The sequence below is a fragment of the Colius striatus genome, chromosome 7, assembly GCF_028858725.1.
Source record: "Colius striatus isolate bColStr4 chromosome 7, bColStr4.1.hap1, whole genome shotgun sequence".
In the NCBI taxonomy this organism is placed as follows: Eukaryota; Metazoa; Chordata; class Aves; order Coliiformes; family Coliidae; genus Colius; species Colius striatus.
This window is the reverse complement of record NC_084765.1, coordinates 34,022,572-34,046,691: the sequence shown is the minus strand read 5'-3', so window position 1 is coordinate 34,046,691 and position 24,120 is coordinate 34,022,572. Positions and strand designations below refer to the sequence as shown.

Below are 24,120 nucleotides of genomic sequence, written 5' to 3'. Positions count from 1 at the left end.
TCTAGGCTAAACAGCCCCATATCCCACAGCCTTTCCTTGCAAGAAACATATTCCAGTCCCCTCATCATCTTGGTAGCCCTGATATTTTGGGCCAGCTGCTCCAAATCTGAGGAGCTCTCACCCAGTCGTACCCTCCCCAAGGAGATGTGCACATGGTGGAGGGCAGAATGTGCAAAGGCAGGCTGTTGAGAAGCCCCTCTGCCCTCACCCCCCTCTGCTCACGGGGACGTGCCCCAGGCTCACCTTGCTGGTGGCAGTGGCCGTGGAGCCAGGCAGCACGGGCGTGTTGGTGACCTGGACGTTCAGGTAGTTATTGTCTATGAGCGGCCACGCCCCTTGCACCTTGCAGGTTTGGAAAGTGTCTGTGAAAGTCCTGAGGTGGGGGTCCCCGAAGAGCCCGCAGTGGGTATAGTTTGGGGCGGCCGAATGTTTGTGAAAGCTCTTCTCGTAGTGGCAGATTTCGGGGCTGTCGGAACGTTCCTGGCTGTCCCCGGGGGGCAAGGTCCGGAGGCGGGGCTGGGACGTGGGGCCATCCTTGGAGCAGTTGTGTTGGCCCATGAGGTCGTCTATGCCATGCACGGCGGAGTGGTAGGCCAGGTCCCCGCGGCAGGTGCGGGCGGTGCGGCGGGTGCAGTGCGCGTAGGCGCGCAGGGCCGTGCAGAACTCGGGCGCTTCCTCCGCGCCCAGGTGGTGCGAGCCCGACGTGGCCGCCCAGAACTCAGAGTTGCACTTGAGGATCTTGCATGGAGACGTCACTGCGGGAGGTGAAAGGGAGACAGAAAGGGGGGGTGAGGGGAGGTTTGTGTCAGCGCTCACATGCGGCGCGGCCAACGCGAAGCCCGAGTCCTCCTCCCATGGCCCCAACACATGACGCCGGCTCTGCCGCGTGACGGGGCCTCGCTCGCCAAACTTCACCCTCTCACATGACCCAAGGCTCATGCATCAAAGCCAAAGAAACCAACAGGATCTGCCCCAATTTAAGCCGAGAAGGGAAAGAACATCCAACCTTTAGATGAATGGCCTTGGAGGGGGAAAACCAGGGTGGGGAAGAATGGGATGCATTCATTAGTAGGGACTGGATGATCTCTAGAGGTTCCTTCCAAGCCTTACCATCTGTGATTCTGCGATAAGGCACCGTCATTAATGTGCAACGGGGTTTTTAAGGTCTTTAAGAGTCTGACATTCAAAGCTGTGTGCTGCATGAATTACTGTGCATTGGAATTACTGTTTGTTGCATCCGGACTGAGCTCTACCAGGCCAAATATCTGTCTGCCTTCCATTTCCTCCTCTGTGGGCACGGGGGAAGCCTGCCCAGAGCATGACTGTTGTGCCCCAAACACATGTGTAGAGGTTAGAGCAGGATCTGTGCCGTGGCCAACCCCGCAGCAGAGCTGGCGGCCGCCCCACCACCCTCGGGGCTGCAGCAGTGCTGGGAGTGCTGCTTGCCCGTGTCCCTGTGCACCTTGGAAAGAAGCATGAGCCAAAAAGGCGCTTTCTTTCCTGCTGTCTGCCAAGCCCCGGGAGAGTTTCCCACCACAGCCCACGAGAGAACAAGAGGTGGAGGAGAAAAACCGGCGTGTCAGGGTGCTGAGCCCTTGGCTCCCCCTGCACCCGCCTGGCACTGCCCACGCAGATGCAAAGCCGAAGGCTTTTGGGGCCTTTGCTGGGCTCAGCCAGAGCCTTGGTGTTTGCTGACAATGTTGAAGAAGGCAAAGGAAAATTGAGATCCTGGTTTTTTGCCCCCCAGCATCTGCTCTCTGGGGCAGGCTGGAAAGCAGCTGCGCAAAAAGCACACAGCCATCATGGAATAGCACACAGACACTGCTCTTGCTGTGAGAGTGTTGAGTCTTGCTGGGTTAACCCAGGCTCACACCACCTACAATTAATTCATGGCGTTTCCCTTCCTCTCAACTGACCCCCTTGGGCACAGGCACACAGAAGGATGAGAAGACAAGCCCCATCATTTCCAGATGCTCTCGTGGTGCCTCTCGCAGGCGTACACGTTTATTCCTGTCTCGGGGTTTGTTTAGAAGGAGGCTGGCAAGGCATCTGTGCCAAAACCATTTCAGATTTGTTTAAAAAGAAAGTTACAAACCCCAGTATTGTTTCAGGGAAAACAGTATGTTTTACTTTGAAACACTGCAGTGCTGGAAACCTAAACATAGTTGGTGCTGGAAAGTCAGAAAGGGAGACCAAGGCTATAAAACACTAAGCAGTCCGGCTTTAAGAAACAAACCTGTCTCCTTTCCCTTTCCAAGAAGAGTGAAGTGCAAATAGGAAATGGTGACAGGTTCCTCACAGTTTTCAAACTCATGTTTAATAAACTCAGATGCTAGCAACAGCATCGAGAACCCAGGAGCTATTTCAACCCAGGAGCTGTTTTGACTTGGCAGCATCCCATTTAAACCTGCAAGAAGCACTGTGGAAAGCCTTTAACTCATCACTGACCAGAGGTAACTTGATAACAAGCCTTTGAGATGGGACACAGGCTCATGGTTTCTGCCAAGCCTTCTGCATGTATGGATCAAACTTAAACATCTTTATTGGTTTATATTCCTTTCTTTTCCACCCCAGAGTGTGGGTTTTCCACCAAAGACGTTTTGCCTGTCAGTGGGTTTCTCATTGCAGCCAGCTGGCTCGCAATACAGCGTATTGCTTGGTGTTTCTCTTCCATGACAGACATGATGCAAATGCCACCAGCAGGCAGAAAAGCTTGGCTTTGGCTCTGGAGGAGCTCCCTCCAAATATGGCTGGTGCAGTATGGTACCGCTAACACAGTGCCTGAACTCAGAAAGAGAAGTAAGGGGTGGTATTTATTGCAGGTGATTAGACATGGTAGCACAGCTGGAGTGATGGGAGCAAGTGAGTTTGCTGGCATAGGGAGTGCAAGCAGGGGCACTTCAGAGTTAGATGGTTGTTATCTGGGTGTGGGCTTATCAGGCTAGGAAATAAGGAAACCGCATCTCACTCCCTCTGCTGAGAGACTGCAAGCACATCTTTGCAGATCCCCAAGGACCCAGGAGTCAAAAAAGCATGTAGGATTGTGACCATCCCAAACCACTGCAGCATGAGGCAGGGAAATCACTGCTCTCCTAGTAGTTATGCTAATGTTCAGCTTGAGGATGCCTGGAGGTTGCATGTAGCTGAAAGGGCTGTCACTGCAGCCAGACTTGCCGGCACAGCCCCAGGAGGAGCTGGAGGACACGTCCCTGGACATGCAAGACTCACACACTCCACAGCTTGGTAAGGCAAAGCATCACAGAATCACAAAATCATTTCAGTTTGAAAAGATCTTCAAGATCGAGTCCAACCCCTCACCTCACACTGCCAAGCCTACCACTAAAGCACGTCCCTCAGCACCTCATCTGTGTGTCTTTTAAATACCTCCAGGGATGAGTGCTCCACCACCTCCCTGGGCAGCCTGTTCCAATGCTCAACAACCCTCTTGGTGAAAAAGTTCTTCCTCATCTCCATCCTCTCCAGCCAGCAGCTTGCAAAGCCTGGGCTTGTGGAGATGGGATTTTTTTCACAGGAGTAAATGGGGATCTCATTAATATTTACAAATATCTAAATGGTGGATGTCAGGAGGTTGGGGCATCCCTTTTTTTCTGCTGTATCTAGTGGCAGGACAAGGGGCAAGGGAAAGAAGCTGGAACACAAAATGTTCCATTTAAACATAAGAAAAACCTATTTTGCTATGAGTGTGACAGAGCACTGGCCCAGGCTGCCCAGGGAGGGTGTGGAGGCTCCTTCCTTGGAGGTACTAAAAAACACCTGAACACGTTCCTGTGTGACCTGATCTAGGTGGACCTGCTTCTGCAGGGGGGTTGCACTGGATGATCTCTAAAGGTCCCTTCCAACCCCTACCATTCTGTAAAGCCACAAGCCATTTCTCTTTAAGGACATTCCCTTGGATCAGGAGGCACAGGCATGAAGTGTGTCAGGACAAAGCCACTCCAGCTGCTGGGTGCCGAGGGAAACCCCATGGCACACACCCCTCCCTGCCACGCTGGCTGCCTGAGGTACGGGCTTCAATAGAAGCCCACCAAAGCTGAGGGCAGGGAGCCCACCTCCTTCCTCCCAGGGCCTGAAGGGGGAGTGTTTTTCTTGCAGATGTTATCGTTCGGCTTTTGGCACCCATCCCCTGCTGGCTGCTTCGTTCAGGGCCCCATATAAGGCTGGATTTGCAAAGGCAGGTGCGGCATGGAGGCTGCATACCCCACCCCCCACCCTGCCGGGCTGCCCCACAGATGAGGCTCCAACCACTGTGGGGTTTAACAACCCCCTTCTCCCAGAGCTGCTGGGGAGGAACCACGGCTAATCAAGGGCTGTGGAAGAGAGCAAAGATGACCCTCTCCCCCTCAACACACGCCTTGCCTCGTCCCCTCTGGCAGCAGCCTTGGCACAGCAGTGCAGGCTCATTTGTACCGGGGCCAAGAAACGATGTTTATTCAATTTCACATAATCTATTTTCCATCGACTCACAATGGATCTGTTTTTCAGCCACAGATGACTTAGCACGGAAATAAATCCCTCTCAAGCAGGAATCCAGCAAGGCTCTCCTGGGATCTGAGATATCCCAGGGTCTGGGTGATGCCACCACCCTTGTCCATCACAAAGGGTCCTTAATTCCAGGGGGGGTCGGCTGACTTTAACCCCTTGTAGACCCAACCACCTCCCAACCTCCTCATCATTTCCTTTCAAAAGCTTAATGCCACTCAAACCAGGCTCAAAATTTACTTTGGTAACTGGAAACCAACCGTTTTGGAAAGCTTAAAGCCAGAAGAAATCATTAAATCACCTGGACTATGGCAGCCACCCCATGCATAGCCCCATGGTTTGTTTAGGTATATCTGGTCTGAAAAGCCACCCCTTTCCTCAGCAGGCTGTTTCAGGAGTTTATCACCTTTACAAAATGCAGGTCTTGGTTTTAAGTGGATTTTATCTGACTTCATTGTCAAGACATAAAAACAACCACGGATTTTCTCCAAAGCAGTTAAAGGTCCGTTAGTAACCAGTGCTGTTTCCCACAAAGATATTTACACACTGCAATCAAGTCACTTGTCAGTCCTCTAGATAAGCTAAAGGGTTTGCACTTTTAAGTTCTCCCTGGAAGGTGTTTGCCCAGCCCCACCATCAGACCTGCCCCAAAGCCTTCCACCTCGATGGGCAGTACCCATGGGGGACACCACAACACCAAAGATGTGCTCTTTGGCCATGAGCAGAGTTCCCACTGTGCAAGGCACTGCTCCTGCCAGCCAGAGTGCAAACGTCTCGTGGGCCACCAAACACACATACAGGGCCCTGGGGTATCACACAAGTCCCAGGCCCCACTGCTCTATCTGCCCTGTCATTGGTACTTTATATTACACACTACTCAGTGTTCAAACACGCTCTATGCACACATCTAACTTTTAACATCTGACTTTTAAAGAGCCTTTTCATTATCAGTGCCCCCTGTTTTCCCTTCAGCTGGGATCAGGTTACCTGGATCTCATTTACCCAAATCATGCTGGCTTGCTTCTTTTTTTCAGAAAAGCAGCACAAAATGGACAATTCATCTACTCTGTAATTTCACCAGCAAAGAGAATTACTGGGAATTAATTTCAGTAAGCAAAAGCCAATTCTTTTAAGACTCTTGGGTGCATGTTAACCAAACCTGTTAATTTTAAAGCGTTCACTGCTAAGAGATGTTGTTTAATATCCTCTTGGTTACTAACGGGCTGGAAAGTATTTCATCACCCACATGTGATGCAAATACATCATCCCATGTCTTTCCAAACATATGGATTGAAGTGTAGATGTGCAAGCCCCACACAGGCAGTAAAAGGATTTTTCAGAGAGCACAGTAAAACCTAATTACTTTTGGCCTCAGTTCTGAGCACCTAGACTTAGGGTCCTAAACACATATTTATTTAAGTAGTCTAAATAAACATATTTATGCTGACACCTCAATAGGAAAGGCACTATTCTCAGAGGTGCTAAATACCAGCAACATCTGCCAGCTTCAAGGAGATGTGGGCTACTCGGCTCCCAGGTGGATGGCAGTTACTGCCAGCACCAAAATGACCTCTAAAAAGTTAATATCACATTGCTCCACACAAAAACCTGGCTAATGAGATCCTTTCCAGCAAGATTTCAGAAGTCTAAAGCAAAACCAGAAGGGATGAGACATCAGCCCTTTGTGCCCAGCTCCTTGCACTCTCCCTGTTCTGGCAGGGAAGTCTACATGAGCCACCCCACACGCCAGCCGTGCTGGTCTCACACCTTGGTGACTCTGTGGGCTGAGATTAGATACAAGGATGGAATGAATCTTTTTATGATGAGGGTGGCAAAGCACTGGCATGGGTTATCCAGAGAGGTGGTGGAAGTATACAAGTTCAGGTTGGACGGGGCTCTGAGCAACCTGATCGAGTTGAAGATATCCCTGCTCGCTGCAGAGGGGTTGGACTAGAGGAGCTCTAAAAGCTTCTTCCAATCCAAACCATTCTGTGATTCTATTTCATGACGCATCAGCTGGTGTCACATCACCAGCCCATCAGTGCAGTGGCCCTGCTCTCCTGCAGCCCCACTGGGCACCGCAGCACAGGAAGACCCAAGGGCCACCTGACCCAAGCTTCCCAAAAGGATTTGTGCGGGACTGCAAAGCTGGGCTCTTCCAGCGACCTCCTTTGAACTGTTAATCAAGCACAATCTTGCAGAATAATAGCCTGGTTATTATTGCCTTGTTTGCATGACAAAGAGGCCCAATAAAACTGATTTGACTGTGCTCAGAGGGGGTGTGAAAGATCAGCCCTGAGAAAAGAGCTGCAGGAATGCAGCAAACTGCTCCAAAGCCTCAACCCAGGAAGAAAGACAATGCAATTTGCCATCAAGAAAAGCCCAATAGACCAATAAATTACCCATGTGCAAAGGGATTAGATCAGGTTTCAGTTGCACTGAAGTGGGGGGAGGAGGACTGGGAGGAGGGAACTGAAGGAGAAAAATAAACCTGACTCTCTTAAAGAGCTGGGGCTCATATTTTGCAAGGGTGTGCATGGGGAGGTTGGCTCAGAGGGGCCACCTTCCACCCCAGGGCCTGGGGTTTGTGTTCTCTTCCACTGGCAGAAGCAGCAGATGCATTAAATCCAGACAAAGGACATTCTGACAGAGTGACTCTAGATGTATCCGAGGGCACACCTCAATCCATGCGGCTTCTTTTAACCCAGTCCTTGTCTTGCTCAAGAGGATGCTGGGGAAAGGCTTCCCTCAGTTTCTTTAAGTCAAAAGAAGGACACAGAAGGAGCTTTCCCGTTTCAACCTGTGTCTATCACTGAAGCATCTGGAGGACCCGCCACAGCCAACTCCCTGTTGTCCTCAGTGCCGAGTTCACGGCCCCCCATCTCTCCTCTCCAGGCGCCGCAGAGACACGGGGCAAGTACAGGCAGGAAAAAAAAAGCGGAGTCAGTGTCTTCCCCAGCTACGGCAGCAACCGTTGGATGCTGCCAAAGGAGCCCTTGATTGTTCCTGTCACTCAGTCAGCTCTTTTGGCTTGGAGAGTCAGCTTACTGCTGACCCAGCACGCTTCATGGGGAGAACGCATTTCTGTCCAGCCCCCTCCACCAGCATCACTCCTCCGGGCTCACCCCACCGTCCCCAGGCAGGGGGAGGCTGAGCAGACACCATCAGACATGGAAAGCATCACCCATGGAGCTCAGAGCCAGGGCTGTGAGCGGCTCAGATGCTCCGAGCACTTTGGGAGGTTCAGGAGGTAGGATGGGCTGAGAGGAGGGACCAGCATTTACAGCCAAAGCAGCAACATAGTCACAGGCTTTGCTCTTTAAACTTCATCCTGGCCTTCGGGCTTCAGCTTGCCTTTGCCACAACCATTGGAGCTTTCACCTGCCTGGAGGGAGCAATGCTGGTTGATGGTTCAGAGGATGCAGGCTTTGCTCCACCCAATGGATGGAAGAAGAGGAGGAGGGAGGGAAGCAATGTCCTGCGATGCTCCATGTGCAGAAGGGCACTGAGGAAGCTGTCTCCCTGCCATGGCGGGCTGAGGAGCGGTGCCAGAGCTGCACACCTGACTTTCCCAGCTGGGGAGCACCCAGCCGCTCTCACCATCAAGAGCCTGTGAATCTTACAGATGAGGAAGCTCACGACGTGAAGGGTTTCACCCAAGACAAGCCCAGTGGGAAGAGGGATGGACTCGCTCTCTCACTCCCTGACTTGCAGCATCACTCTCAGCTTCCTCCCCCAGCCAACACTACTCACGTCCCCATCTCTTCGAAGCAGCGGTCCTTGCACAAGGCCACCTCCACCAGCCAACCCCACCACTGAGTGCTTTGGGTTTCCAGCAGCCATCCCTCTCCCCAGGCCGAAGCTGCTTTCCCAGGGTGCCTTTGAAGGCAGGGCTGCCACCCACCAGCGCCCGAGGGCCCCCCAGGTGTGTCAGCGGGTCCCTCGCTCTCCTCCCTCCCCCTTGCCCTGGCCGCGGCGGGGCTGGCAGGGAAACGCTGGCTGCTCACAGGTGTGGATTCCCTCTAGGAATAATCATCCCCGCTGTGCTCTTGTGAAATTTCAGCCCTTCAAACGCAGAGGTAAATGAGACACGAAACACGAAACGAGGAGATGGAGAAAAGCCCGGAGCACATAAATCTGGATGAGGCAAATTTATACAATTAAACGCCTGCCAAAAAAATTGCGGCATCTCGATGGGAGGTGTTGGGAGGTTTGGGCGCAGGGCGTGGGGTGGCAGCTGCCCGTCTGGCAGGCAGCAGCCCCATGGGCCCACCAAAATCCCAAACAGGCACCTGACTGGTGCTGGAGATGCATCCAGGGACACTGGAGAGCCAGTGGATCCCCTCCTGCAGGCTGGGCTCCCAGCTGGCACCGCCAGGCTGGCTCCCCATCACTCTTCCCCGATACCTGCTCCTCCTTCACAGACACAGACCTTCAGAGGCGTGTTTATTTTTAAATACATCTGATTGATGGCCTCCTCTGGGCTCAGGATCTACGTTTTAAAGAGAAAAAGGAACTTTCTAACAGGGACCCATCCCCCGAGTTCTGATGCTCCCCACCCTCCCATCCCCAGCATGTGGATGCTCTCACATCTGCAAAGCCCGGAGCCAGAATCCATTCCTGAAGCGTCCTGCCACATCATCTCAGAGAGGGCCGGCTGGACTGTGTCACACGGCAAGAAAAAGAAGGTAGCTTGTCCAAAAACCAAAATGCCATAGATCATTACTAGGGCTTTGGGGACCAAAGGCAACAGCTGTCCAGGAAGGAGAGGAAACCGAGGGAGGAGAGAATTCTTCGGGCTGGAGTGAAGCTTGCTCTCTGCCTGACCCACAAAAGCCCTCCTGTCTATGCAGGGATGGCTCTGCTCACTGGGAATTAAATGGCCAAACTCCCCATGATGCTCATGCAGCAGAAGGTGGGTCTTGACACCCTTCTAGTGCTCCTCCCTGAAGGACTCACAGTCCTGGCATCTGCGGCGACACGGCTGCCCCGCACATCACGGCTGGGCCAACAAACAGAGCGGCTCAGTCTGCGCCTACAAGGGCTGCGTGTGTGTAGGAGCCAGCTTGTTCTCTGCAGTAAGAGCCCGATGACTTCATCAAGGGGATGGCATCTGGTTTTGCAGTTGGCCATAATTCAATTCTCCCCCTTGCTGCAGGAATTTCAGCTGGTGGAGCAGTGATTTACTCAGCCGGGTTGCACTTGAGTGCAAAGCAATCTTGAGGCTACAATCGAACGCCCTGTTATTTTGAGAGCTCATGGACAAGGGAATAAATATCCTCTTCATCCCTGTAGTTGCCAAGTGCAGGGCACAAAGCTTTTTAAAGGCATTAAGGGGCTCTCCTCTTACAAGTGTGCGCCGGGTGCCGTGCGCAGCCAGGCAGGGCCCTGCCTGCACAGCTTGTTCCCCATCTGCAGCATCCAGGCAGGATTTGCCAGGAGAGACAGAAGGCCAGGGCACCCCCAACACAGCTGCATCCCTGAGCATCCCATATCCTCCCTGAAACCTCTTCCCTCTCGCCCCAGCACACATCACTTCTGGCTTGCAACAGCCCTGAGTTCACCTCGGTCCCTTCCAAATGACCCAGGATCCCAATGCTCTTTCCCCCTTATTCCAAGTTTGGTATCTGCTCCAACAGAAAAAGCAAATCAAACCTAACCAGGCCCATCCAGATGGCCCAATCACCTTTGCCTCTGACCTTTGCTGTCCTGCTAATGCTCATGCCCTGGGAGCTGTGGGGCTGGGCCAAGGGTCCCCTGAACGACTGACGAGCTGAGGAAGGGCTCACGTGGGCCATAAGCCACTCTGCCAGAGCCTGTGGCTGCTTTATGGGACATGCCCATCAGGGAGACAGATGAGAGACCGCAAAACTCACTGTCACTGGGGCCTGACCCAGCCCTGCAGCACAGCTCCCCAGGGACAGCAGGTTGGTGCAGAGATCTAGCAGAGCCCCCAGGTTAGGAAGTTTTTATGGCTGCCCAGCCCTGTGGGCACTTTCATGTGCACATCCCACTTGGCACAGCTCTTCAGGCCACAAAGAAGCAAACCTCAGCTGCTGCCACGATAAACCCGAACTCACTCTTAATGTCCCCCCGTTCCCAGCAACCAAGGGCTGGGGATTCCAAGATTTTCTGTGGAAAAAAGCAACGTCTGCCCCACCTGCATGAAAAACAAGGCACCTCCTTCCAGCCCCACGAGCCGTGCTGGCAATGGCAGAGAACTCCCTGTTCCAAGTACGAGATCGGCTCTGAGCGAGCAACAAAACAGGGAAGCCAAAATATTTCCAGGTTTACGTTTGAATCCTTCCTTTCTTCTCTGCCCTGACAACATCCCGCACAGGCGTGCTGCTCCCCTGCTGCTGCCTCCCCCAGCCCCCACAGCCTTCCCAGCGCTGGGGAAGGGTTAACAGCCCCTAAGCCCCCCACTTCTTAATTTCAGCTTAATGTTGCACTCACATCCCCTCCCTGACACTGAGACAAAAGCTATCAACCCATCTCATACACCTGCAGCAGGGATGGATCCCTACCTGGAACAACCACATTGCCCAGATGGACCAAGGGCAGAAAAATCTCCATTGGGGTTTTTTTTTTGGAGGCAAAGCTGAAGACAAACTGGGGAAGCAAAAGTAAAGTGGAGTAGACAGAGCGCAAGCTTGATATCTGGGGCAAAACACACAGGGTTTTACAAGTACAAAAGGCTATGCAAGCAAAGTGAGCACAGCCCAGACTGGGGAGGACGGGTGGGCAGCAGCCGAGCACCCCAGGAAATTGGGGTCCCAGCTGGGAGGGGAAAGTGCCTGTGAGCACCTGATACTGGGACTTGGCACAAGCCCTGAGCACGACTTCTGCCAGGGAGAGTGGCAGCAGGGGCCTGCTTTGCCCAAACCTTCTACCCCAGATGCCCTATGTCAGAGGGAACCCACACCAAGGGGCCCCCAGCCCACGGGTGCTGGATGGCAAAGGCTGTGCAGGAGGCCACAGGGTGAAGCCACTGGTGTGAAGGCAGCACAAATGGGAATCGAGCCACGAGTGAGAGTGTGTGTGTGTGTGTGTGCGCGCGCAGGGTGGGGGTAAGCAAATAAATAAATAGGGCAGGACTCAGCGAGGCACTTGGGCAGCCTCCAGCAGCCCCGCTCACCTGGGGCTCTCAGGATGGGTGCAAAGCTTCCTCAAGGCTGGGAACCTGCTGGGAACCCACAAATTCCCAGGAAGCACAGGGGAAAAGGGGCAAAGGATAAGCGAAGGAATAAAACTCTCTCCCCCCTACTTTTTCCTACCTTCCCACCCCAAAAGCTCTCACTGAAAGCCCCCGGCGTGCTCCCAGCTCTGCGCACGAGGAGCACGGCCTCCGCCTGCGCCCCGCTCCCGCGGGCTCTGGATCGCCTCGTTCTGCCAGTTCTTTGCACCTTATTTGACTGTTGAAGGGAGAATCAAACAAAGCAGCCAGCCAGATCTCCTATCAAGTTCTTTCTTGCACCGTAAATCTCACAGCCTCAACGCTTTGCAACTCAACCCGCTCGGAAAAGGGCGTTAAGCAACACATATGGGAGCAGCTCCAGCATTCCCAGAAAAAGAAAATACAAAAACGGGGGGAGGGTGGGGTGGTTTCAGCTTCCAGCCTACTGGGAATTTCCCTGGGAGAAGTGGGGTCTGGAGGGGCACCAGCACTGAAAAGGCTCCCTTTTCCTGCAAGAGGGCTAAGAGGGCAAAAGGGGAAGGAAGGGCGTAAAGCAGTTATTTATTTATTTACTGCATGTGTGTGCAAGACTGCTTCACCTACGGTTATGCAAAAGCAAGGCAGAGGCGATTGAAAAAGGAGTATTTGCTTTAAATGGAAAGTTTTACTAAGCTAAAAAGATAAACGGGGAGATTTAAGTGTTAGGGTTTTTCTTTCTCCCTTTTGCTTTTTCTCTTTTTTTTTCCCCCCTTGCAAATGAAGGGGAAAAAAAAAAAAGAGAGAGAAGGAGGTAAAGAAACTGGAGAGTTTTGGAAGGAACAAATCCGCCTCTGTGGACTGGGTTTCCCCTCCCCCAACAAAAACAAGCACTCAGGGCTTGAAGGAATTTGCAGGCAGAGATCTGCCAAAAACATTGTGAAAAACTATGGGGGATTCATTGGAAACAGATGGCGTTTTCAGCTGTAATTCTGAAATTCTCTCCTTTTCTGACACAATACAAACAAACCGGGGCTGGGGAGGGGGGAGGCAGAGACCAGCGATAGGTGCGAGCGGCGGGGGGGTGGGTATCGGCCGGGAGAGCCGATGCTGGTGGGACCATTTGGTTGCCATCCCGCCCTCGGAGAGCACAACAGCTCCTGGCCCGGCAGAGGCAACTTTTCCAAAGAAATAATGCCGCTGACCCCCCCAAGAAAAAAAACCCAAACCACAAAACAACCATCCCGAGGCCGGGGGCGGGGGGGCAGTTTGTGCTGCCCGCGCATCCTCCGCCGCAATGCCCGGCCCAGGTGAGCCCCGCGGCCGTGCTCCTCCATCCCTCGGGCCGCGCAACAGCCCCTCCGCCTTTCCCGACCTTCCCGAAATCACGAAGCAACCATTCCCCCCTTCCCTGGCTCTTCCCGACGGCTCGGAGAGCGGACCCCCCGCCCTAAAGCACAGACATTTAGCATGTGAGGGGTTCGTGTGGGGGGTGTCCCGCGTCCCGCTCCCCCCTCTCAATGCACAGAGCACCCCCGGGAACGGGAGGACGGGGTAACCTGCCTGACGCTGTCAGCAGCAACCCCCGGCTGCCTCCGCCGGGGATCGCTTTGATTTCGACCTTCTCCTTCCTTGTGGGATGAGGCAGCGGGGAGACAAAGAAGATGAGGTCAAGCAAAAACCCCCACCGCAAGTGCTTGGGGAAAAAGGGGATGGGAGAGAGCACACGCACCAAAACCGAGCCCCACTTGGTTATTTTAAACATGTGGCAAACTGCTGCAAAGAGAGGGAGAAGAGAAAGAGGCCCAGAGACAGGGGGAACTGAGGCGGCTCTCCAAGGGCTGCGAGAAAACACAGGGCAAAAAAATCTTCAAAATAAAGAGGCTGTTCCTTACCTGAAGGGAAGATGCAGAGAAAGACAGGGAGGATTTGGAAAAGTCCCAGGGCTGTGGATCCTGCCCCTCTCCCCATACCCATCCATCCAGCTCGAGCTTTAACCACTATCCTCTCCCTGGAAGAAGAGTTTAAAAAGGGAAAAAAAAAGGAGGAAAAAAAAAAAAGGAGAAGGGAAAAGAGGAAGAGAAAAACAACAACAAAAAAAGAGGGAAAAATAAATCAATCGAAAGAAAGAATCGGGGAAAAAAATAAACTCAAAAGCCCCACATGGCTCCGCGGAGCGGTGCAGGGACGGGCGGCCCCAGCTCCGGGCTCCGCTGGCCTCCGCACTGAAACATTACACAGACTTTTTCTCCTTCTCCTCCTCCTCCTCTTCTCCTTCCCCTCCCACTACAGACCAGCCCAAACCATCAATCATCGCGGCTGCCTTCCAATCTCTGCACCGCATGCCCGCGCCTCCTCCCCGCCGGAGCGCGGCCGCCCGCCTCCCCGGCCATGCTGCTCCGGCGGCGGGGAAGGGGCGGGAGCGAGGGCCCGGGAGACCCGGCCAGGGGGGTTATCGCTGCGGGGGGAGTCACCGAACCCTCCCGAGCCCTGTGGGGAAGGGGGAGCCGGGGGGTGGATGGCGGTGTTTCCACGCAAGGTGGGCTGCGGGGAGGGCTTGTGAGATTCTGCGCGTCATGCGCCGCGGGTCCGCAGCAGTTTGGGTGAGGGGCTTCCTCCCACCCCCGCTGCACCCGGCGCGCCCTCCCTGCCTCTCCCCCATGGGCCTAATGCTTTGGATTGCCGCAAGATGAAGCCGTTTGGGGCGAAGGGGCCCGCGGTGCAGCGAGGGGGGATGTGGAACCGAGGCGGGCAGACAGATGCTCGTGCGGGGCGGGAATGGCGAGAGCGATGCTGTGGCCTCCGACCCCCCGGCACCGGCAGCTCCTCCCCGGCCCCGGCCGCGCGGGAGGTGTGAGCGTTTCACAACCCTTCCAGGTCATTCACTGGCACTGGCGCTGGCAGCGGTGAAGTAAGCCCAGATGACTCAGAAACAGCGAGCCTCATAGATTCTTATCATTAGACCGACACTCCTCAGAGAGGGGGACGACTGTTGGGGGTCCCCAAATCCAGCTGCCGGGCCCCTTGCAGCTCCAGCTGCCGGGCCCCTTGCAGCTCCAGCTGCCTACACATCCCATCAGCAGGCTGATGGAGAGGACCCACGCTCCCTCAGGACCTCCAGCACAGCCGAGTCTGTGCCACCAGCCTATGTATGGGCTTTCACTAGGGGATGGTCTCACCGCTTGTTTTGGTACAGTTGTCCAAGGGCTGCTCACTTTGTAAGCATCCCTTAGAGACCCTTTGGGCAGCCCCCAGGTAGATGGCCTCCTGGGAGCACCCTCCCTGCTCACAGACCATGTAGATGGAGTAGCAGCAGCTTGAAGCACACAGGCATTTGCCTCCTGAGCTTCAAAATCCTGCTCTTTTTCCACCTCCTGCAATGCCACAGCGTGACACAGTGAGAAGATTGGATCTGCAGCCCCACCATCCCAGGGGTTTGCTCCACCCAGGAAAGGCCCAGGCCAGGAAAGTGACAGCCCTTTGAACAGCCCACTTGGATCTCTTAAGAATTTCCCTTGAATGACATTTTAGCCACAGTGAATTTTAGCGGCTTCCCTTCTGAACGAGTGTGCCCATGGATGCAACATGCTTGAATTAACATGAGTGCCCCCTGTGCCACCCTAATGCTTTGCCTCCCTTCTCTTGGGGATCTTAGAATAAAAGGGTACTAGTTGTTTTACACAACACACCTCCCGACTCTGTAAATGCCCTTTAACGGTGGGTCTTTCCTCCTGTAGCTTGGAGCCCAGGGATGCTCCTTGACTTTGCTTCCAGTTGTCCTTGGAAACTCCCTTCTCTTCCACCCCACAATCACCCTTAAGGATGCTTTTTGGTGTGATGATAGCTTAAAGTCTCCAAGAAGAGTTTGTGGTCTCCTCTTCTTGTGGAACAACTACAACAAATATCACATGGAAAGTCAGGTGAGGAAGAGGAGATGGGATTAAACATCCAGGAAGCAAAGGCATCTAACAGCACCTATCTAGCTCTCCTTGGGGAATCTGAGCCCCCTTGTCTCCAAATGGAGGGAGAAGCTTCACTGAGGCTTTATCCAAGCTGCAACTGGAATTAAAATGCTGAAGCTTTTCCATCTGGGACCCAGATGGGATCCAAAAATCCTGGGGCCTTGCCTGCTTGACTGGAGCTCTGTCTTGGTCCTGATCCTCTTACAGCTGCACCCAGATGATGTCCACTAAAGTCAGAAGGAGCTCTGTGTGCAGAAGAGCTGCCAGACCGGGCTGAGCTGGGCAGGAGATGAAAGCTGGCAGGCCGGATCCAGACCTGTAGCAAAGGCAGTGTGGGAGGAACACCTACTCCAAGCACCTCTTTGTGGGGGATGTCAAACACGGGCAAATATGTCCAAACCCTGCCAGCTGCTGCTACCACCCAAGAAGAAATGCCTGCTGATGGGATGTGTAGGCAGCTGGAGCTGGAAGGGGCCTGGGGGGAGGAGGGAGAGGAGAAGGAGCTGGGGAGAGCCCAGGCAGCGGGGAGGGAACCAGGGGATGGGGTTTCAAACCCCAAATCCCTTCCTCTGGCTCTCAGCCTGCCCTCTTGCAATGCAACTTCGGTTTTCATTTCCATCTGAAAAATGCCTGTTCATTTCTAACTCTGCAAACCATCTGAATTGAGAGCTTCTAAACCCCGAAATCGCTGCTGGGAGGCTGGTTTGATTGTGGGACCTAAAGCAACACTTTGCTTGTTATTGCCAATTTGTGGCGAGCTGCCACATCGCAACGACAGACCGGAGTCCAGTTTGAAGCCTTATTTTTGAAACAAGAGCCTTGTTGGAGCTTCTGCCTTTGGTGTTGGGAAAACTGCACTGCCATAAAGCCACGGTCTGATGCCCCTGGTTCCAGTTTGTACAAATTTCTCCTTGATTTTGCTCAGTTGCATCATGCATTGCAAATGGCATTGCTGTTTTTGGCACCGATCAAAGCAGCGGATTTCACTGGAGAAAACAACAGATGTGTCCAAACCGTAACTGCAGAGCAGAAAAAGGCCCCAAATAAGGTGTGTTTCTGAAATCCTGCTCCCCCTTTCATCTGTGTTTTTTTTTTTTTCTCCCCAAGTAACCTTCACCTTCCTGATTAGTCAAATCAAAGACCTGGACTTTAAATCACCTGCTGAAACGCAGGTTATGTGACATCCCAATCCTTGCCTTGCTTAACAACGATATCCAGGCTTGGAAATGTGGAGGGACTGCCTTTTCCCCAGCTTCTTTCCTTCTCAAAGCCTTCTCCCCGTTTACCCAGCCCCGAGCCCGATGCTCTTTGCAAACAGCGTGTGGGAAACCACCCACCGCTAAAAATGCAAACAGCTCTGAGGCACAGCAGAGTCACCCTCAGCAGCGGTTCCGCTCCGGGGGCAGAGGCACCTCCCTGGTCACCTCCATGCCCACCCTCGTGTTTGGTGCCCTTACGGAGGGGTGAAGTGCAAAGGACAACGGGATGAGCCTGTAGCACTCCCCAAAGTATTTGCAGGATGAGCAGGAAGATTCCCAGGGGGAACTCTGCCAGGATCACTCCCCTGAGCTTTGCTTCCCTCGGCCCCGTGTCACACCGTGCGTGGCTGAATGAACGTGTCCGATTCCAGCCCTAAGGTTTACAGAGGATACCTCCCCTTACAGCCTTCCTAATGGAATTATTCACTACCTGTAATTATATGGCTAAAACAGTAAACATGGGTATTCCTGAGGACTGTAACTAGTACTTAGAGGAATGGATTGTCAGGGCTCCTGGCTGCTCTTGACTCTCCCGTGAACTTTCTGCGTGGCCACTCTTCACGCAACTATCTCCACACAGCTTCAGCGTGTGCCCTTGCCTGCTCTGCCCTAGTACGAGGTGTCCAGCGAATGCTGCTCATGGCCTGGCTAGGATCAGCCGTGGAAAGCTAAGGAAGAAAAACCTGAAATGTTCTGCAATTACACGTGTTTAGGGTGAACAGCAAAAAGCAAATCGCTCTCTGAAGGAGGAAGAAAGGAGGTTTGGGGTGGAAAGCCCCAAATTGTTGTCTGGGGAGGTTTGACAGCTGATCCTAAAGTGTTTGTGGAAGTAAAATCAAACACCCCTGCTCCGAACAGTTCCCTTAATAAAAGAAAAAACCTCTGAATGAGAAGAAAATGAAATAAAATAGCCCCCTCATCTTTCTGCAGTGTTAGCCACACCTCTTGATGTTTGCAATACTGGGAAACGCTGCAGTTCATGTTAAAGACCTTCTTTTTACTCCTCAACCAATTGTGTAATCTTTTCTACAGTTTCCCTGCCTGACAGCACAAGCAGACCCTCTCCCTCAGCTCCATACCTTGAAGCTGCCAAATATGTGCCTAAGCCCCTTTCCCTCCTAACTTTTGCCCTGCAGCACATCCCCTGGTAGAGCAGCTGGCAGGGAAAGGGTCCTCACAAGATCTCACTCGCGTCCTGCACTGAACTTTGTCAGTGGAACTGGTGGCACGGAGCTGGGCTTTAAAGACCAACTTGCTCTCGTGTAGCAAAGTGCAGAGAATAGCTTGCTGGTTCAGCTAATTCACCTCCTCACAGCCACCTCTGTGAACATTAGACTGTGTAAAAAGAGGCCAGTGGGTTGAAGGTGGAATAAAAGACAGCTTTGTAACACCAATAAATAAAATAGGGGGAACGCTTTGTTGACCTGCACCTTTGCATCTGTGCATTAACTGATTAACAGCAGCTCCAACTGAAGTCACGGCGCGTAACCTCTCTTCAAAATGCCTGCTCCAGGCTCACAGCCATAAAAGTCACCTCTAAACGCTCGCAACCAACCAGGCTGGACAAGGGGAAGGGAAGATGGGCTGGTGGAAAGCTTCCAGTCTCACCCATGAGAGAAAGCAAACCAAGCAGGGATATTTTCAGGCAATTAGAGTTCATCATGTCAGGCTTTTTTGACTGGTGGCATTCATTCGTGTCTCTCCCTTTCCCTTGCCTGCAAAGCTCTGTGGGGTGAGGCCTGACTCCTACACATGGGAGCATGTAACCATCCCTTGTTCGTCAGTGTTTGGAGGGCTGGCTGGAATTCACCATCTGTATATTTAGTTCTCTGCAGGGAGCTGGTCTTCCTGGCCCAGCCTCCTCTTTGGGGTAAATATCAAGCACTATCTCTTTACTGTATCTTCTTCACATCTGGGCTCTCCTCTATGGAAAAAAAAACACCCACCAAAGAAGGTGGGCTGGGAGGTTCTCAGGAGTTCAAATGGCCACATGTCAGCTCAGCAGAATAAATGGATAAATCTGCCAAACTGCCAAAAAATGAAGAGCACAGAACTGCAGAGAATTGGACATTTATCAGCAGAGACAGAAACCAGTCTGTGCAATGGGACTGTATTTCTCTGCTGCTTTTAAAAGCTGCCGGGATCTTGAAAAAGTGCAAACACAGCCCCCTAATTCCCGCCCCCCCAACTGACAAGTCGGCTAAGGACATCTCCTGGGTCTTGTTTAAAGATAGGAGATGGCATCGAGTGTTTGCACCTACATCTTCAGCCCTCTGAGAACAGGATGTTTGAAGGATCATATGGAAAAAGCTCTGTGAAACCCAACCACCTTTCCCAGGTGCCTTCCTCTCAATTCCTGACAACAGTGGCCAGAAACACAACTCACTGCAAGACACCTTTCCTGCTCTCTCTGCCCTGAAACACTAAGAGACAGTGTTATGGGCTGATTGGGATCTTTTTTGTTGATATTTTGAGAAAGAGACATTCCTTCTTACGGGGGAAAAAAACCCTACACAAACAACTTTAATCCAGCACCTATATAAGTATTTTGGCAAATTAAACTCAAGAGTTTTTGTAGAGGGGGAGCAGCTCAGAGGCAGCACAAGGAATCGTCAAGGTGTGCCTGGCCTGGGGCTGGGCTGGGGACGATGCTGGGGCTGGTGTTAGGGCTGGAGTTGTGGAGTGGAATTGAGGCTGGACTAGGGCAGGGCTGGAGCCGAGGCAGGGGCTGGGGCTGGGACTGGAGCCGAGGTTAGAGCAGGAATTGGGGCTCGAGTTGGAGCTGGGACTGGACAAGGGCTGGAGCTAGGGGCAGAAGCCGAGGCTAGGGCTGGAACCCAGGCTGGAGCTGGGGCCGGGGTTAGGTCTGGGGCTGCTGGAGCCAGGGCTGAAGCTGGGGTTAGGGCTGGAGCTGGGGCTGGAGCTGGGACTGGACGAGAGTTGGAGCTGGGGTAGAAGCTAAGGCTGGGGCTGGAGCCAGTGCTGGGGTTGGGTCAGTGCCGGGGTCGGGGTTAGGGCTGGAGCCAGGGCTGGGGCCAGGGTTGGGTCAGTGCCGGGGTCGGGGTTAGGGCTGGAGCTGGGATTAGGGCTGGAGCCGGGGCCAGTGCTGGGGTCAGGGCTAGAGCTGAGATTGGGGTCAGTGCTGGGGTTGGGGCTGGAGCTGTGGTTTGGGTCAGTGCTGATGCCGGGGTCAGTGCCAGTGCCGGGTCAGTGCCGGTGCCGGGGTTGGGTCAGTGCCGGGGTTTGGGTCAGTGCCGGTGCCGCTGCCGGGTCAGTGCCGGTGCCGGGGTTGGGGCTGGGGTTTGGGTCAGTGACGGTGCCCGGTCAGTGCCAGTGCTGGGGTTGGGGCCGGGGCTGGGGTTTGGGTCAGTGCCGGGATTAGGTCAGTGCCAGTGCTGGGTCAATGCCGGTGCCGGGGTTGGGGCTGGGATTTGGGTCAGTGCCGGTGCCGGGGTTGTGTCAGTGCTGGGGTTGTGTCAGTGCCGGGGTTTGGGTCAGTGCTGGGGTTGGGTCAGTGCCGGTGCCCGGTCAGTACCGGTGCCGGGGTTGTGCCAGTGCCGGGGTTGTGTCAGTGCCGGGGTTGTGTCAGTGCTGGGGTTTGGGTCAGTGCCGGGGTTTGGGTCAGTGCCGGGATTAGGTCAGTGCCAGTGCTGGGTCAATGCCGGTGCCGGGGTTGGGGCTGGGATTTGGGTCAGTGCCGGTGCCGGGGTTGTGTCAGTGCCGGGGTTGTGTCAGTGCCGGGGTTGTGTCAGTGCCGGGGTTTGGGTCAGTGCTGGGGTTGTGTCAGTGCCGGGGTTTGGGTCAGTGCTGGGGTTGGGTCAGTGCCGGTGCCCGGTCAGTACCGGTGCCGGGGTTGTGTCAGTGCTGGGGTTTGGGTCAGTGCCGGGGTTTGGGTCAGTGCCGGGGTTTGGGTCAGTGCTGGGGTTGGGTCAGTGCCGGTGCCCGGTCAGTACCGGTGCCGGGGTTGTGTCAGTGCTGGGGTTTGGGTCAGTGCCGGGGTTGTGTCAGTGCCGGGGTTTGGGTCAGTGCTGGGGTTGGGTCAGTGCCGGTGCCCGGTCAGTACCGGTGCCGGGGTTGTGTCAGTGCTGGGGTTTGGGTCAGTGCCGGGGTTTGGGTCAGTGCCGGGGTTTGGGTCAGTGCCGGGGTTGGGTCAGTGCTGGTGCCCGGTCAGTGCCGGTGCCGGGGTTGGGTCAGTGCCGGGGTTGGGTCAGTGCTGGTGCCCGGTCAGTGCTGGTGCCGGGGTTGGGTCAGTGCCGGGGTTGTGTCAGTGCCGGGGTTTGGGTCAGTGCCGGGGTTGTGTCAGTGCCGGGGTTTGGGTCAGTGCCGGGGTTTGGGTCAGTGCCGGGGTTGGGTCAGTGCTGGTGCCCGGTCAGTGCCGGTGCCGGGGTTGGGTCAGTGCCGGGGTTGGGTCAGTGCCGGGGTTGTGTCAGTGCTGGGGTTGGGTCAGTGCCGGTGCCGGGGTTTGGGTCAGTACTGGGGTTGGGTCAGTGCCGGGGTTGTGTCAGTGCCGGGGTTTGGGTCAGTGCCGGGGTTGGGTCAGTGCCGGGGTTGTGTCAGTGCCGGGGTTTGGGTCAGTGCCGGGGTTTGGGTCAGTGCCGGGGTTGTGTCAGTGCCGGGGTTTGGGTCAGTGCCGGGGTTGGGTCAGTGCCGGGGTTGTGTCAGTGCCGGGGTTTGGGTCAGTGCCGGGGTTGGGTCAGTGCCGGGGTTTGGGTCAGTGCCGGGGTTGTGTCAGTGCCGGGGTTTGGGTCAGTGCCGGGGTTGGGTCAGTGCCGGGGTTTGGGTCAGTGCCCGTGTGCCCGCTGGGTGGCGCTGCTGTCCCTGGCGGCCCCAGGCCGCGCGCGGGCGGCGGATCCCGGCTGCGGGGAAATGGGTTCCCGCAGCCCCCGAGCAATGGCCGTGCGGCCCCTGCAACAGGCAGCCGCCGGCTCTCACACCCAAACAGCTCCGAACTTACATCTCCTGCCTGGCAACCGCCGCCGCAACAAAACGCACCTGCCTCGCCAACGCGGCCCGGCTGCCTGAGGTGAGCCGCCGTGTTTGGGAAGGGTGAAGCCAGCCACGGGACGCTGCTCTGGCCCCTCCTGACGGGACTCTATTCCGTGTCCCCCCGCGGCTCCTGGCTGAGGTTACGGGCTCTCTACCGGGCTCAGGAACAAAGCCTCCCCCCGGCCAGACACGCTCCGGCTGCCCGTCCTGTCCCTGCGCACAGACGTGCCGTCCCTGCCCGTGTCCCACATCTGTCCAGCTGTCACCTCCCCTTGTTCCCCTCGGGGCTTGCCAACACCCCAGCGCTTTGTGTCTCCGCAACTGAGACGCTCCGGCTTCGATAACCGCCATCAGCCATCCAACGGGAACGGGGGAAATATCGGGGAGGATATTTTCAGTTCTCATCAGTGGTCTGCGAGGGACTGTTCGACTGACTTAGCCCGGCGTGGTGCATTTTTAGCGGCAGCCGTCAGAAGGGAGGATAAATGGCTAACCGCATGCCAGGCTAGGATCAAGCCGGACAGAGGGAGCGAGCTGGGCAGAGAGCATGGCAAGAACTGAGGTTTCATATCAAGAAGGCCGGGGAGGGAGGAGGCAGCCTCAGCATGCCCCGCGGAGGAAGGGCCACGCCGGGAGCCGGGCAGCATGCGGCCGGGGGGACCCCGCAGCCCCCCGCCCCGCTTACCTTAGCGGCCGCATCAGCCTCTCCAGCCCGCCGCGGGGGTCGGCGCAGGGAGCGGCGGCTTTGGCGTTTGTTTTGGTTTGTTATGTGTTCTTTCCAGGAGGGATGAATAAACCAAAAAATAAACCCAAACCAAATCAAACCAAATTAAAAAAAAATAGATAGCGAAGCCCTGCAAGGGCGGAGGTGCCGGTGTCGGGAAGGGGGGCGAGGCCGGAGGGCACAGCGCTGGCAGCCCCCCTGCCCTGCGCAGGGCAGCCCCGGCGGGGTGCAGCGCGGCCTCGCTCAGCGGGACGCGGGGAGCCGCATCGCCCTCCCGGAGCATGTGAGCGGCGGCGGAGGAGATGAGCCAGATAGGGAGGTCTCCTCCCTCCCTCCCTCCTCCCTCCATCCCTCCGCGCACGCTAGCGTTAGCAGGCGGCGGAGGAGGGAGGGCAGGCGCAGCCCCCTGGCCAGGCGGAGAGGGAGCTGGAGGGGGGGTCCCCACTGCAAACATCCCCGGAACCTCCTCTCCCTGTGATGGCAGCCAGGGCTGGAGGAGGTGGAGGGAGGCTTGCAGGGTACACCCCTTCCCGGAGGGGTGAGGATGTTCCACCTGCAGCGGGAGGGTATGCAGAGGAAAAGGGCCTTTGAGGGGACACTCTCTTTCCAGCGACTGGGTCATATATAGGTGCTGAGAGCATCTTTGCCTTGACGGGCGATTGTGGCAAGGATTGGGATTGAGAGCAGAAAGAGGACCCTCTGCAGGACTGTGTGCATGTGCTGGGGAAGGGATGGAGACCCCAGGCTGCCCTCCTGCACCCAGCGTTTCCTTGAGTTGAGCAACAGCCATCCCTTGCACGAGTGAGCCTGGGATGAACACCCATCTTTTAGAGAGGCCTGTGGGGACTGATTTTGGCATGCACGGGTACCAGGGTGCCTGCTGTTCTGCCGCTGTGGTGGGAAAGCTCTGGGTTCAAGGCTGTGCCAGCCAAAGTGTCAGATACACACGTAATTACTGCAGCCCCAGAGCCACAAGCACTCTAAATACCCGTAGTGTGTGGATAATAGCAGCCCTTTGCAAAGTGTTTCTTTCTCCCCATTGTTTTCCTTTTTCCCAGTGCAAGAGACAATTGCAGAGAGCAGCTCTCCACTGCTTGATTAAGTCAGCAGCAGAGACAAGATGTATCTGTACAGCTCAGGCTTAAGGAGGGATTTGAGTGTGTGTTAGGAACAAATTGGAAACTGGATGTGATTTAATCACAACAAATCTAAACAGCCTTTTCTTAAATGTGGGGGGTGCTATGGGTGTATATAGTCCTGACAAAGGAACGACCTGTTGGTGGATGAATTGTTAAAGCAAGAACAAGAGAAAAGACTGGGGCAAGCCTGATATACAGCAGATAGGTTATCAGCTCGAGTTGGAGTGGCTTCCCTCTGTAAGAATCGTTTGCAAATCAGTTCACAGTTCTGGAGACTGTGGTGTCTGGATACTATAGTACAGACAGAGCTGCTTCTGTCAGGCCTGGGACGCTGCACAGACAGGAAACCAGGCACAAACCCTGCCTGAGAGAAGGTAAACTGCGTGTTCAGAGGAGC

At 54.9% G+C, this 24,120-nt stretch overlaps 1 protein-coding gene across 1 annotated transcript in view; it reads right to left on the bottom strand.

The window, feature by feature from the left end:
- The window catches only part of RGMA (repulsive guidance molecule BMP co-receptor a), a 29,157-nt gene extending 6,290 nt beyond the window's left edge, over window positions 1–22,867 (bottom strand). The window contains 4 exon segments of the mRNA XM_062000245.1: window positions 244–755; window positions 13,549–13,664; window positions 22,546–22,613; window positions 22,616–22,867. Of these exon segments, the coding sequence (XP_061856229.1) occupies window positions 244–755; window positions 13,549–13,664; window positions 22,546–22,613; window positions 22,616–22,867 (948 nt within the window).
- Between the last annotated feature and the right edge of the window lie 1,253 nt (window positions 22,868–24,120).